The following is a 13,115-nucleotide window of genomic DNA, read 5'->3' as shown; positions in this document are numbered from 1 at the left end:
TTAAACTCTAGCACCTGATAGTGAGGGTTACACAGTGTTGATCTACTTGGAATAAGTTTGACTATTTCTTTCTTTAATAAATGTTTAAATTTCACTACATCTTAAACTTACTTTCAGTGTTTCTCATTTTCTGTTATGCAGTACTAATTACATGAACAGGAAAGACCTTTTAATGAGAATTTGGTCAATAAAGTGTTCCCAAGTACAAAACAATGTGCTTTTTGCTTCTTTACCTATTTATTTTTGTTTGTTTGTTTTGTTTTTAGATAGAGATAGAGAAAGAAAAGAGAGGGAAAAGAAAGGAAAGAGAGACAGAGACTCCAACACCAAAGTTGCTTTCATTGCAGTAGGCGCCAGTATTGCACGTGGGCCCCACACATGGCAAGCAAGATAGTGATCTGAGGGAGCTATTTCAATGGTCCACAGTCTCCTTTGACTATATTGCTTCTTATGTCAGTGAAAAAGCAGAAGCCCATAGAGGTCAAGTCGCCATCAGTGTCGCAGTCTCATGAGTGCTTATTCACAATGTCCAGCTACCTGAGTGATTCCCAATGTCTGGTATCTAGAACAGCCTCAACCATCACCTGGAAACTTCTTAGAAAAGCAAGTTCTTGAACCCCTATCACAAAGCTACTGAATCATGATGTCTGGGAATGCGGTGAACAGTCTTTTTGACAAGTTCCTCTGGGTGTTGCAGGACAAAGAGTCCAGCTACCTGGTGCACACAAAAGCAAACAGATGGCCGGAGAGAGCAAAGGTTTAAATCAAGACCGACTCTCCACTTCCTTGTCTTGGAGTATAAAGTATTTTCATTAAAAGGAGAGAAGTAGAGGGCAGGCAGAGATCAGGTATGTGGCATCATTGGAATGATTTCACCTTTCATGATAAGCAGATCTTGAAGACATTATTTTTCTGGATATCTGGTTAGTGATTTTTCACATAAACAAAGAAATAAGGGTTAGAATGTCAGTGTTTAAGGTATGGTGGGCCTGTTTGAATTGTTCCCCCCAAGAATACTGGCATTGATGTTGTCTTTTGTCCGACAACACTGTGCTTGCAGTGTTTTTACATGAAGGGAGAATGGAGTTTTCTGACCATCTGAACCATAATCGTAGTAAAAGGTAGTTATGGGGAAGATATACAAATTGACATTTACTGTGGAGTGATGCGGCAGAACATTTGGAAAAAATATCTCAACAGAGAATGATTTGTGCTGAGTGGCTTCACAGGTAACTCTAGGGTTTTGTATTTTTTCTTTGTTCTTTGTGTGTTTGTAAGTCTGAAAACCATTCACCTAAAAGACTATTTTCCCCCTTGTGAGAGAGACTATTGATTTCTTGCTAATACAACTTTGATCTTGTTCACTTATCAAAAGGCAATCTAACTAGAGAATTTAGCAACATTCAAGGCCTTGGTTTCTCAAACTAGGCACTACTGATATTTCCTGCCAGGTAGAAAGTGTATGCATAACATTGCTCATAACAGCCACCCACTAAATTCTAGTAACAACCTAATGAGAAGGCCGCAATCCAAGGACAACATGTACCACAATCCTAACTGAACACTAGGCATGGTCAGATGCCGGCTGGGGTTCTCCCCACACCATTTTTGGTCTCCCATTGATAGTCAGTTATGTTTGTTCTGAGTATCATTATTTCACTCCTGATTTCCTAAGACACGATTAGAGGCATAAGGCCTAGTTCTGGTCTATAAGAACTGAGAATTTGTTTTTTTTCCTGAAGGTTCCTAGGAAGGATTTTATGCCCAGCAAAATTGGAGACACATGGCAGAAAAACACCCTTTTACTTTCTTCTATTTGGACATTGTACTTCCCTTAATGATGCTTGAATTTGAGGTGTTGACAGCCCTGGTACCATCAAAGGAACATTCGTAAAATCACAGAACATTATAATTGAGCTACTGCGCTAGTCAGCACAAGAAATAGCCATAATCAGGCCTCTTGTTATTTGATTAAGTAACTTAATAATGGCTTTATACTTTTAGTTGGATTACATTCATTTAAATCAAAAGATCCCAGTACCTGCTGTATAACTAGAGATATTGTATTTACAAATTCTGAAAAAAGGGAAGTTACATACATCATTGTCACTATCAAATAACTAAATTATAGCAAACTATAACAGTAAGTCATATGACATAATACCAGGCTATTCAGAAAGAATAATTTAGAAGTAGTTTATGAGTAAGCAACACTTTCTGATGTGTTTATGTGTGAAGTTTGTCTTCCAAGAGCAATGAAATGAAACTCCCCTGAAATAACATTCAGATATATATGTGAGGGGCCAGGTGGTAGCACACTTCAGGTCTATAGATTAGGAAGATTCCACTGCACTGAGCTGTTTTACTGGAGAATAGTGTCCTTGTGTGAGACTTCAGGGGAGGCATATTGGTGTAGGTATCTTTGCCATTTAATGTAATGACTTTTTCTGTGTAATAGTAAGCATCACTGAAATGTAGTTTTCTCCTTTTTATTGTGTGTTGCTTGTTCCTTTTGTTTAAAATAACTGGTCTCAATATTTAAGTGATAGAGAATAAAAAGTTAAACGTTTGATCTGTATATGTTATAATCTAACGTTTGAACAAAATGTACAGCCCAGTGCTCATGATTTAGTCATTTGTATTATACAAGGAAACTTTCTCAAAAAATATTATCTTTATTATCTATTGGATGGAGACAGGCAGAAATCAAAAGGAAAGGAGGAGATAGAGAGGAAGAGAGACAGAGAGACACCTGCAGCCCTGCTTCACCACTTGTGAAGCTTTCCCCCTGCAGGTGGGGACTGGGGGCTTGAACCCCAGTCCTTGTGCATTGTAACATGTGCACTTAGCCAGATGTGTCACTACCTGGCCCCTTAAAAGGAAACTTAAGGTGGTTAACAATAGAACTAAGTTTGGTTTACATAAAGATAGCACTTAGATGGAATTTGTTTATTCAGAATTAAGCTATATTAACCATAAAATCTAATAAATCCATATTTGGTATTGATTAGACATCAGCCTACTACACCTTTACACAGAGAGATGGGAAGCAGATCCCAGTCTATGTTGAGCTAACATAATCATGCCATGCATGGATGTAAAGGAAGTAATTCCAATCATAGGATTCCAAATCAAGAATCTCTGCTTGATGCTCATTTCTCTTCCTGCCTGGTCACAATTCTATTTCAGTATTCTTCCATCTAGGCAATAAGCACTAAAGTCAGTCAGCAGTAGCACACTCTATAAACTAGTAAGGGAAGAAAGGCAGGGAAAGGGAGTTAGCAGACATAAATGTTTGGCAGAGTAAGGAGGGAAGAAAAGAAGCATAAACGCTACCGCTCTATTTTATTTCTGCCTCCAGGGTTATTGCTGGAGCCCAGCACCACAAATCCACTGCTTCTGGAAGCCATTTTCTCCATTTTGTTGCCCTTGTTGTTACTGTTGTCATTATTGTTGTTTTTTTGAAATTGCTATTGTTGTTGGATAGGACAGAGAGAAATGGAGAGAGGAGGGGAAGACAAAAAAAGGGGAGAGAAAGATAGACACCTGCAGACCTGCTTCACCGCTTGTGAAGCGACTCCCCTGCGGGTGGGGAGCCGGGGGGCTCGAACTGGCATCTTTATGCTGGTTCTTGCGCTTTGCAACATGTGTGCTTATCCTGCTGCGAGACCACCAGGCCTCACAGCTCTAATTTTTCAACTCTTAATAAGATTATAAATGCTTAAGAGAAGCACACTGTATCTCCTGAATTCAGTATTTAAACTTTTCCTAAATATTGTAAAGTACTCTTAATTTTACTTGGGTATAAAAATGAATTACTCTGGTGATACATTGATCTCACTTTGCCTAGTTTTTCAGTAGAATGTGTAGTCTGAAATAGCTATCTGTTAGTATCAAGAGAAGCACGAATGTATTTAATGGTTTGGACATTCTTTTTTTAATTTTTTTTAAATTTATTTATTTGAAAAAGGAGACATTAACAAAACCATAGGATAGGAGGGGTACAACTCCACACAATTCCCACCACCAGAACTCCGTATCCCATCCCCTCCCTGATAGCTTCCCTATTCTTTATCCCTCTGGGAGTATGGACCCAGGATCATTGTGGGATGCAGAAGGTGGAAGGTTTGGCTTCTGTAATTGCTTCCCCGCTGAACATGGTCATTGACAGGTGGATCCACACTCCCAGCCTGTCTCTCTCTTTCCCTAGTGGGGCAGGGCTCTGGGGGAGCAGAGCTCCAGGACACATTGGTGGGGGTGTCTGTCGAGAGAAGTCTGGTTGGCATCATGCTGGCATCTGGAACCTGGTGGCTGAAAAGAGAGTTAACATACAAAGCCAAACAAATTGTTGACCAATCATGACCTAAAGGCTGGAATAGTGCAGATGAAGTGTTGAGGGGTCCTCCATTTTGTAGATAGCTAGTAGGCATATTTTAGTTATATTCCAAAGGGCCTGTGGCTATACTAGTTTTTTTTTGTTTTGTTTTGTTTTGTTTTTCTTTTTCTTTTTTCCCCTGAGCCTGAAATCTGATATGCAGGTGGATCCAAGTTATTGTCTTGGGAGATGATTTCTGGAAAATGACCAGAAAACTTGCTAAGGGAGGAGAGTAGCTCCCTAATATGGGGAAAGGTGTAAAATATTGTTGACTGTAAACCCCATGAATTTGATGTGGTCTGGGGCCCACATTCATCTTAGGAGCCTATGTGACCTCTGCATCCCTGTAGATCTGAGCTCACATTCTGTGGTCATGAGTAGGAACTTTCCAAGCTGCCCCAATATCAGGACCCATCTTCCTCAGGTGTAGCATAGAGTATGTTGTCCAGCCTCCCTTCAGAGGACGGAACATTCTCTACCGTTGTTGATCCAAGTTGAGGGCAAGGTCCTATGGGGGCCCACAAAGGGGTCTGTTTTGTTGTTCCTGATAGAGATGACTAGTAACAATGGAGAGAGGGATTTATTCGAGGTCTAGGCCCATCATGTCTGTTTGGGAATCTCTGGACACCCTGATTAGGGCCCCAACTGGTGGAATGGCCTGATAGTGACTAAAGAGTCATTATTAAAGTATGCTAGTCTCTTGCCTTTATTCAGCTTTTGCAGTCCTTGCTTTGCTAAGGTTAGCTTTGGAGTGAGTGAGAGAACTGTAATAGGAAGTAGGTGAGGAGGGTATCTAAGTCTAAGTAGACACTATTTCATTATGAACTTTATACTGACTCACTGCAGACTATTGTGTACTTTTGCTTTCAGGTATATATTTTACCGTAATTTATGGATATGTGTGAACATATGCTCTATCTCACAGGACCTGCACTATATCTAGGTTTTAGAAAATGAACCTCCTGGAATGGAATTAGAGAATACCATGAAAGGAAAGGTCTCACCTGAGTAATGAGTAATGAAGCTGAAGGAGAGAGAGAGAGAGAGAGAGCAGAAGAAGAAGAAGAGGAGGAGGAGGAGGAGGAGGAGGAGGAGGAGGAGGAGGAGGAGGGGAGGGGAAGGGAGGGAAAGGAAGAGAGGGGAGAGGGAAGAGGGGAGAGGGGAGAGGGGAGAGGGGAGAGGGGAGAGGGGAGAGGGGAGAGGGAGCGGGAGAGGGGAGAGGGGAGAGGGAAGGGGAGAGGAGAGGAGAGCAGGACCAGACCTGCAGTACTACTTATCCTGAAGCTTGCTTTCTGCTGCTGGGATCTGGGAGTTTGAACATAGTAATGGGTGTGCTCAACCAGGTACGTCACCACCCAGTCCATGTAACATCTCTTGACTGCTGTTTCCTTATTGCATTCTCTTGCTTATTATCATTTCCATTTTCTAACATCTAAATGGATTTCCTAGACTTGGTCTCACTCTTTGTTGTAATCTGTTCTGAATAACCACCACTTCATGGGACCGAGTGGTGGCACATCTGGTCGGGGGCATGTTACAGGGTTTGAGCCCCTGGTCCCCACCTGCAGGGGGAAAACTTCACCAGTGGTGAAGCAGGGCTGCAGGTGTCTCTCTGTCTCTCTTCCTCTCTAGGTTTCTGGTGTCTCTATCCAATAAATAAATAAAGATAATAGAAAAAATTTAAATTCACCACTTCATTGAAGTGGAAATATATCCTTACCAAAGCCATGTCTTCCAGCTGCATTGTAGAGATCTTGTTCCATTCTTATTCGGATTCCTATTATTTTTGGATGTTTTTAGCTTTTACTAGCTGCCCAGGTGAGGTCAGACAGAATTACTTAATTTTCCATATATGCCAGTGTCAACTACTTTGTAAATCTGCTCCTCTGAGCTATCTCTCATGAAGTCACCTTCCTCCACCAAAGGACACTGACTCCCTACTTCTCTTTCAGTTCCTTCTCACTTTACCCTAAGAGCCTTTGGATCTACTGCAGTAGAACATATCTGATTGAAGTCTCACCCTGTATGTCCTTCTTGACCATCTATAGAGAAAGCTTTCTTGGTCCACTGGCCAAGGAATTACTTGCTTACTCCTGGAAGGCTCTAAGTTCACTTTGTGCATGCTTTATCTTTAAGGACTTCCATATGTTTTAATGGCTGGCTCTTGTCCTTGCTTATAAAGAACAACATCACCTCTTACAAATGAATTGCTAGAAAGAAATTACCCCATATTTTGATTCTGCAAAGATCAGAATAGTTCCCAGCTTATATTTTAAAATCTACAATTTCTTGTTAAATGAATGAACTGATTAATATCACAGGGCTATACACTCACCTCAGAAGTGTTGTTTCTTGTGAGATTTTTTTAAACACCTTTTTTTAAAAAAAATATTGATTTATTCCCTTTTGTTACCCTAGTTGTTTTATTATTGTTGTTACTGATGTCATGGTTGTGGGATAGGACAGAGAGAAATGGAGAGAGGAGGGGAAGACAGAGAGGGGGAGAGAAAGACAGACACCTGCAGACCTGCTGCACCGCCTGTGAAGCGACTCCCCTGCAGGTGGAGAGCCCGGGACTCAAACCGGGATCCTTATGCCGGTCCTTCGTGCTTTGTGCCACGTGCGCTTAACCCACTGAGCTACAGCCCGACGACTCCCTCTTGTGAGATTTAAAGGAAATTTTGAAACATTGCCTGATCATTGTTTAAATAAGTTTAGCATAAATAGCACAAAATGACCTTTCCAAGAGATTTGTGGATGCTAAATAAGCCACTGGAGGGAGCTAAAATACCGTGAATTTAAAGACTCTTGCAAAGCATATTAATTGAAAATAATTATTAAGTAAATTACTTTGACATTACAAACTAAGATAGTTTTGTAGTTTTTAAGTGAAATCTAAATTAGTCTGGGCGCTAAAAGAAAATCAGATAATACTGAGTGTGTTTTATCGCAAAGATGAGTTGTGCTGAAGAGTAGAGCAAATGGGAAAGATTAGGGAATATAAAAACAGGAGTATTTTAGGCTTGAATCATTAGCTCAGCAGTTTTTCTTTGTTTTAAGATGATTCTATATTTGAACATTTTAAAGCACATTTTGTAAGTTCTTAAGAAAAGTATTAGTGATAGTTTGGGCTGGTTCACTAACTTAATGACCTGAAATTCCCTCAATTGACTGTAGAGCTAAGGGCACTGTTTTTCTTGTTATATTTGAAGGACAATATCTAGGGGGCTGGAGACACATGCAAATATTATTTAATTGAATATTCTAGGACCTGCTCTGTTCCAGTGAAAATTTTCAGTGTAATTCTTTTTTTTTTTTTATCTTAGATAGTGTTAGGTTGGCCTATACAACTTATATAATCAACATAATGTTTCCTTTGGCTGATTAAAAAAGAAGCTAAGTTCAATTTCAACTGATTTTGTGTTTGAAGGCTGCACAGACTGAAAAATGGTGATTTCCTGTCTTGAAACAGTAGCTTTGGTAAAAACAGTAGCTTTTTGAAAGCTACTGTTTTTTGAAAGCTACTGTTTGTTTTTTTTAATTCTCTCAGTCCTGAGGAAGCCTTACCTAACAAAGAGGGGATTATAATTGTTGTCTGTTGTTGTTTTCAAAATATTATAGAAAGCAACTTTCAGTCTTTGAGACATTACTGATGCTACTAATTTTCTCACAAAAATTCCAGATGAGAGTTTAAAGATAACTAACTTAGAGGAGATTACTGGGTAATATTTCATGCACTAAACTATTTGAGAACACAGCAAACATTCAAGGAGTTTTATTTCACATAGATAGATACTAAGCTACTTATTATTTGACTTCTCAAAATATTGCTCATGGAGATAATACTCATTTTTCCACCTCTCATATACTGGTTCCCAGACCATAGTCCACATGGTAAAGCAAGTAGATGATTTGGGTATTGATGAAGAGTCAGCTTGGGGATGGGACGGGGAAGGGTGGTATCACATCTGGAAAAGAGTGCACATATATATATATATATATATATATATATATATATATATATGTATGTATATATATATATATATATTTTTTGCCTCCTGGGTTATTGCTGGGCTTGGTGCCTGCACCATGAATCCACTGCTCCTGGAGGCCATTTCCCCCCTTTTTGTTGCCCTTGTTGTTGTAGCCTTGCTGTGGTTATTATTATTGCCATTGTTGATATTGTTCATTGTTGGATAGGACAGAGAGAAATGGAGAGAGGAGGGGAAGACAGAGAGGGGGAGAGAAAGACAGACACCTGCAGACCTGCTTCACCTCCAGTGAAGCAACTCCCCTGCAGGTGGGGAGACGGGGGCTCGAACCGGGGGCTCGAACCGGGATCCTTAAGCCGGTCCCTGCGCTTTGCACCACATGGGCTTAACCCACTGCGCCACAGCCCGACCCCTGAGTGCACATATTTTAATGTTCAGGGTCCTGGGTTCAATGAAGCTGCAAATGTCTCTCTCTCACTCTGCCCACCCCCAATTTCTCTCTGTCTCTATATAATAAATCCTAAATAAATGTTTTTCCAAAAGGAAAAAATGTGTTGGTTCTCTGTAATGTTGTAGAGGCAGATTTTTGTGCACATTATTTCCCTTTTCTTGGAATTTTGTTACATACCCCTCTTCTCGTCCACAGTCATGCAATCTGGACTTAGAGTCAGTTGTCGCTGTCAACAGTGCCTGTGTGGATGAGAGACAATGTCAGCTCAGCTTATTTTCTTCTCATGTTCAAAGTGTTTCTAACCCACTGGTATTCCTCCGCCTCACACCTGGGTTTAGCATCCTCTTTGTAGATAAGAAATTTGAGGTTCTAAGAAGTCACTTACTCAATGTCACACAAGGAGTGTTACAGCCAGAATCTATGGGAGAATTGTTTTTACCTCTAAATTCCACTCTCATCTCTAACGCTGTGTTATTCTAAATTTTTCTGATTGGAAGATTATTTTTATTTTTTAAAAAAAGGAAATTTACATGATATCAAATGCAGAAAACCCCCCTACACATACACACACACACACACACACACACACACACAAAAACATTTTCAGAAGGTTCTTAACTTAAAACATGTAATTTACCTTGGTATCTTGCATTCAATTTATTCTGTTCTCTGTTGTAAGGCATAATACAAAAGTGTTTTCACAATCCACTAATTGGTCACAACCTATGCTTAGAAAAACACTGATCTTTTATTTCCAGACTTTTTCTTGCTGCAAATATAAATAGCTTTTGGAAACTAACTTTAGAAATTCATGGGTCAGTTGTGGTAAAAGGAGTAGGAAAGTTGTTGAAGAGAGTCATCATCTTTTAAATTAAATTAAATTAAGTTTAAATTTAAAATCCATTAGCAACCTATGTTTAGCTTTATTAATATAAATAGAACTTGTTGTGGAAGGAAAGCAGTAAATCTTAGTCTTGATGTTTCTTCATGTGTGTTTTGATAAAAGTTTGCTTATATTAAGAGTCTTGCCAAATTAAATCTGTCAGAATAGTAATAATTTTAAATCTAATAAAAACAAAACCCAAACAAGTGTGTTTGGAGTAGCAATATTGAGTTACAGGCAAGAGTGTATTTTAAGAACAGTTACTTTCAATTGTTACAACCTTAGAGGTTTCATGAGGAATTTATTTGGGCAAACCTGAGGTGATCTCTCACTATCACTTTTCTCTGGAGGTTTCTATGCTGAGCCAGCATATTTTTGATGCTGTAGACTTTCAAGGTTATAAACCTAAAAGTCTGACATATTTAGGTGAGTATCTCTCTCACTCTGACAATGTAGGTTCTCTCAGTTGAGTTATTTAAATGCCTATTCATGCAAGGTATTTTAATTCACACTGCTGTGGGTAATACATGTGTTCTCAGTGTCTCTACACCTGAAGTGTCAGAAGCTAATTTTTAAAAATATTTATTTATTTCCTTTTTGTTGTCCTTGTTGTTATTTTTATTGTTGTTGTAGTTACCATTGTTGTTGTCGTCATTGTTGTTGGATAGGACAGAGAGAAATGGAGAGAGGAGGGGAAAACAGAGAGTGGTAGAGAGAGACAGACACTTGCAGCAGACCTGCTTCACCGCCTGTGAAGGGATTCCCCTACAGGTGGGGAGCCAAGGGCTCGAACTGGGATCCTTATGCCAGTCCTTGTGCTTTGCACCACGTGCGCTTAACCTGCTGCGCTACCGCCCGACTTCCCAGAAGCTAATTTTTTTAAGTGAATTTCATCCTGCTCTCCATTGTTACAGGTCATCTCTATCAGGAACAACAAAACAGACCCCTTTTGTGGGCCCCATAGGACCTTGCCCTCAACATGGATCAACAACGGTAGAGAATGTTCCGTCCTCTGAAGGGAGGCTGGACAACATACTCTATGCTACACCTGAGGAAGATGGGTCCTGATATTGGGGCAGCTTGGAACGTTCCTACTCATGACCACAGAATGTGAGCTCAGATCTACAGGGATGCAGAGGTCACATAGGCTCCTAAGCTGAATATGGGTCCCAGACCACATCAAATTGATGGGGTTTACAGTCAATAATATTTATACTCCTTTCCCATATTTGGGAGCTACTCTCTTCCCTGATCCACCTTTCTGGTCCTTTTCCAGCCATGACATCATCTCCCCAGAAAATAACTTGGGTGCACCTGGATATCAGATGGCATGCTCAAAAAACAACAACAACAACACACACACACAAAAAAAAACACTAGTATAGTCATGGGCCCTTTAGAATATACCTAAAATAGGCCTACTAGCTATCTACAAAATGGAGGACCCCTCAACACTTCATCTGCACTATTCCTTTAGGTTCATGATTAGTCAACTGTTTGGCTTTATATGTTAACTCTTCTTTCAGCCACAAGGTTCCAGATGCTACTGTGATGCCAACCAGACTTCCCTGGACAGACAACCCCACCAATGTGTCCTGGAGCCCTGCTTCCCCAGAGCCCTGCCCCACTAGGGAAAGAGAGAGACAGGCTGGGAGTATGGATGACCTGTCAACGCCCATGTTCAGCAGGGAAGCAATTATAGAAGCCAGACCTTCCACCTTCTGCATCCCACAATGACCTTGGGTCCATACTCCCAGAGGGATAAAGGATAGGAAAGCTATCAGGGGAGGGGATGGGATATGGAGTTCTGGTGATGGGAATTGTGTGGAGTTGTACCCCTCTTATCCTATGGTTCTTGTCAGTGTTTTATTTTTATAAATAAAAATCATTAAAAAATTAAAAAATAAAGTAAATTTTAGTTGTCCTTTAAATGAATAAATATCACACAAGCTATAGTTGACTTAAAATGAATACTTTGCATGCACAGATGATGATCAATATATTTGTCGCTACTGATAATGATCATTTGATTTAGTATTTTTTGACCAGCTTGGATCTATATTTCAGAAGAAGTCCACTAAACAGACACAGTGGAACTTTTCTAAGTCACATCACTAACAGATAACCCCTCTCTGGATTACTGAATTAGTATAAATCTTAAAATAACATAAAGTCTATCAACAGAGTTTTAGAAATATACCATTTAGTAATCATGTTAGTAACAAGCTCATTAATTCATGCTTAAGATAATTAGGATATTTCAAGTCCTCACAACCTGATTTCAAAATGATTCAACCTCCTGGGTAAATTATTAGCTGGATATTTGCTGCAATTCATGAAGTTATCAAACTCATTTCTTCCGTGAGTGTTCATTGTTTACAACGTGCTAGACTTAGCTATAAATATTAACAGACAAATGAAAAACATTTACTAGTCAGGCGGAAATCTAACAAAAGCTGTCGTAGAGTATCTGTCAGCAATAAGAAGTTTGAGAGAATAAGGTCCAGAAAAGGAGTTGATAAATCAGAAGCAGAGAGTATATTAGACACAATGGTTGGCGAAACCACTCTGCGGAAGTGTCATTTGAATCTGCTCTGTGTGTGTCTGAAAATATTCCTTCTAGGTAAAGCAGGGGTATTTTCCCTACTGGTGGCTTCAGTACATACCCACGTTTGCATTTAATTCAGTAGAAGTAGGATACCTTCTATTCAGTGCTGCCAGATTGCTTACTGGAGGCACTTGTTTTTCTCTTTCTCTTTCTCTTTTTCTTGAGGGGGGGGGTTAGTAGTTCCCAGTGCATTCATTGACATATGCACACAACTTAATTATGTACCAGGCCCCCTACGTTTTCTTCCTCTTCTCTCTCCCCCTTCATCCCCAGAGTCCTTTGCTTTGGTGCAATCTACCATGTTGAGTCCATCTTTTCACTTTATGTGTCCCTCCCAGTACCTACTTCATTAAGCCCCACTAGTGAGTGACATTGTTGGGTATTCATCTTCTTTTTTGGCATATCTCCCACTCCACATAGTGTCCTCAAGGTTCATGTAGGAGCATGCAAAAGAGACAACTTCATTGCTTTTAGCAGCTGAGTAGTATTCCGTCCTGTATATACACACCTCAATAGTTTTAGCCACTTATGTGATGTTAGACATCTAGGATGCTTCCCCCGTTCTTGAGATGACAATTTGTGCTGTTATGAATGTAGGTGTATATTGGTCTCTTCTCATAGGTGTTTCTGTCTTGCTTGGGTAAATCCCCAGGAGAGGGGTGACTGGGCCATAGATCCATTAGTGTTTTGTTAATTCTCCAGATTGCTTTCCGCAGTGGTTAGAACATTTTCTTCTACTTAATGCTCCTGTCTCTAGAAATTGGTCAAGGCGATTGAAGTATGTAAGAGAGCACTAGTGTCTGGTG

At 39.9% G+C, this 13,115-nt stretch overlaps 1 protein-coding gene across 1 annotated transcript in view; it reads left to right on the top strand.

The window, feature by feature from the left end:
* Positions 1-13,115, top strand: part of LOC132535238 (uncharacterized) — a 388,867-nt gene that overhangs the window by 361,739 nt on the left and 14,013 nt on the right. The window contains exons 4-5 of the mRNA XM_060180222.1: positions 458-558; positions 10,052-10,127. Of these exons, the coding sequence (XP_060036205.1) occupies positions 458-558; positions 10,052-10,127 (177 nt within the window). The remainder of the gene's footprint in view (positions 1-457; positions 559-10,051; positions 10,128-13,115) is intronic.

Source organism: Erinaceus europaeus, chromosome 21 (assembly GCF_950295315.1).
Source record: "Erinaceus europaeus chromosome 21, mEriEur2.1, whole genome shotgun sequence".
Classification (NCBI taxonomy): Eukaryota; Metazoa; Chordata; class Mammalia; order Eulipotyphla; family Erinaceidae; genus Erinaceus; species Erinaceus europaeus.
Note: the sequence above shows the minus strand (reverse complement) of the source record. Positions and strands in the feature narration are given on the sequence as shown.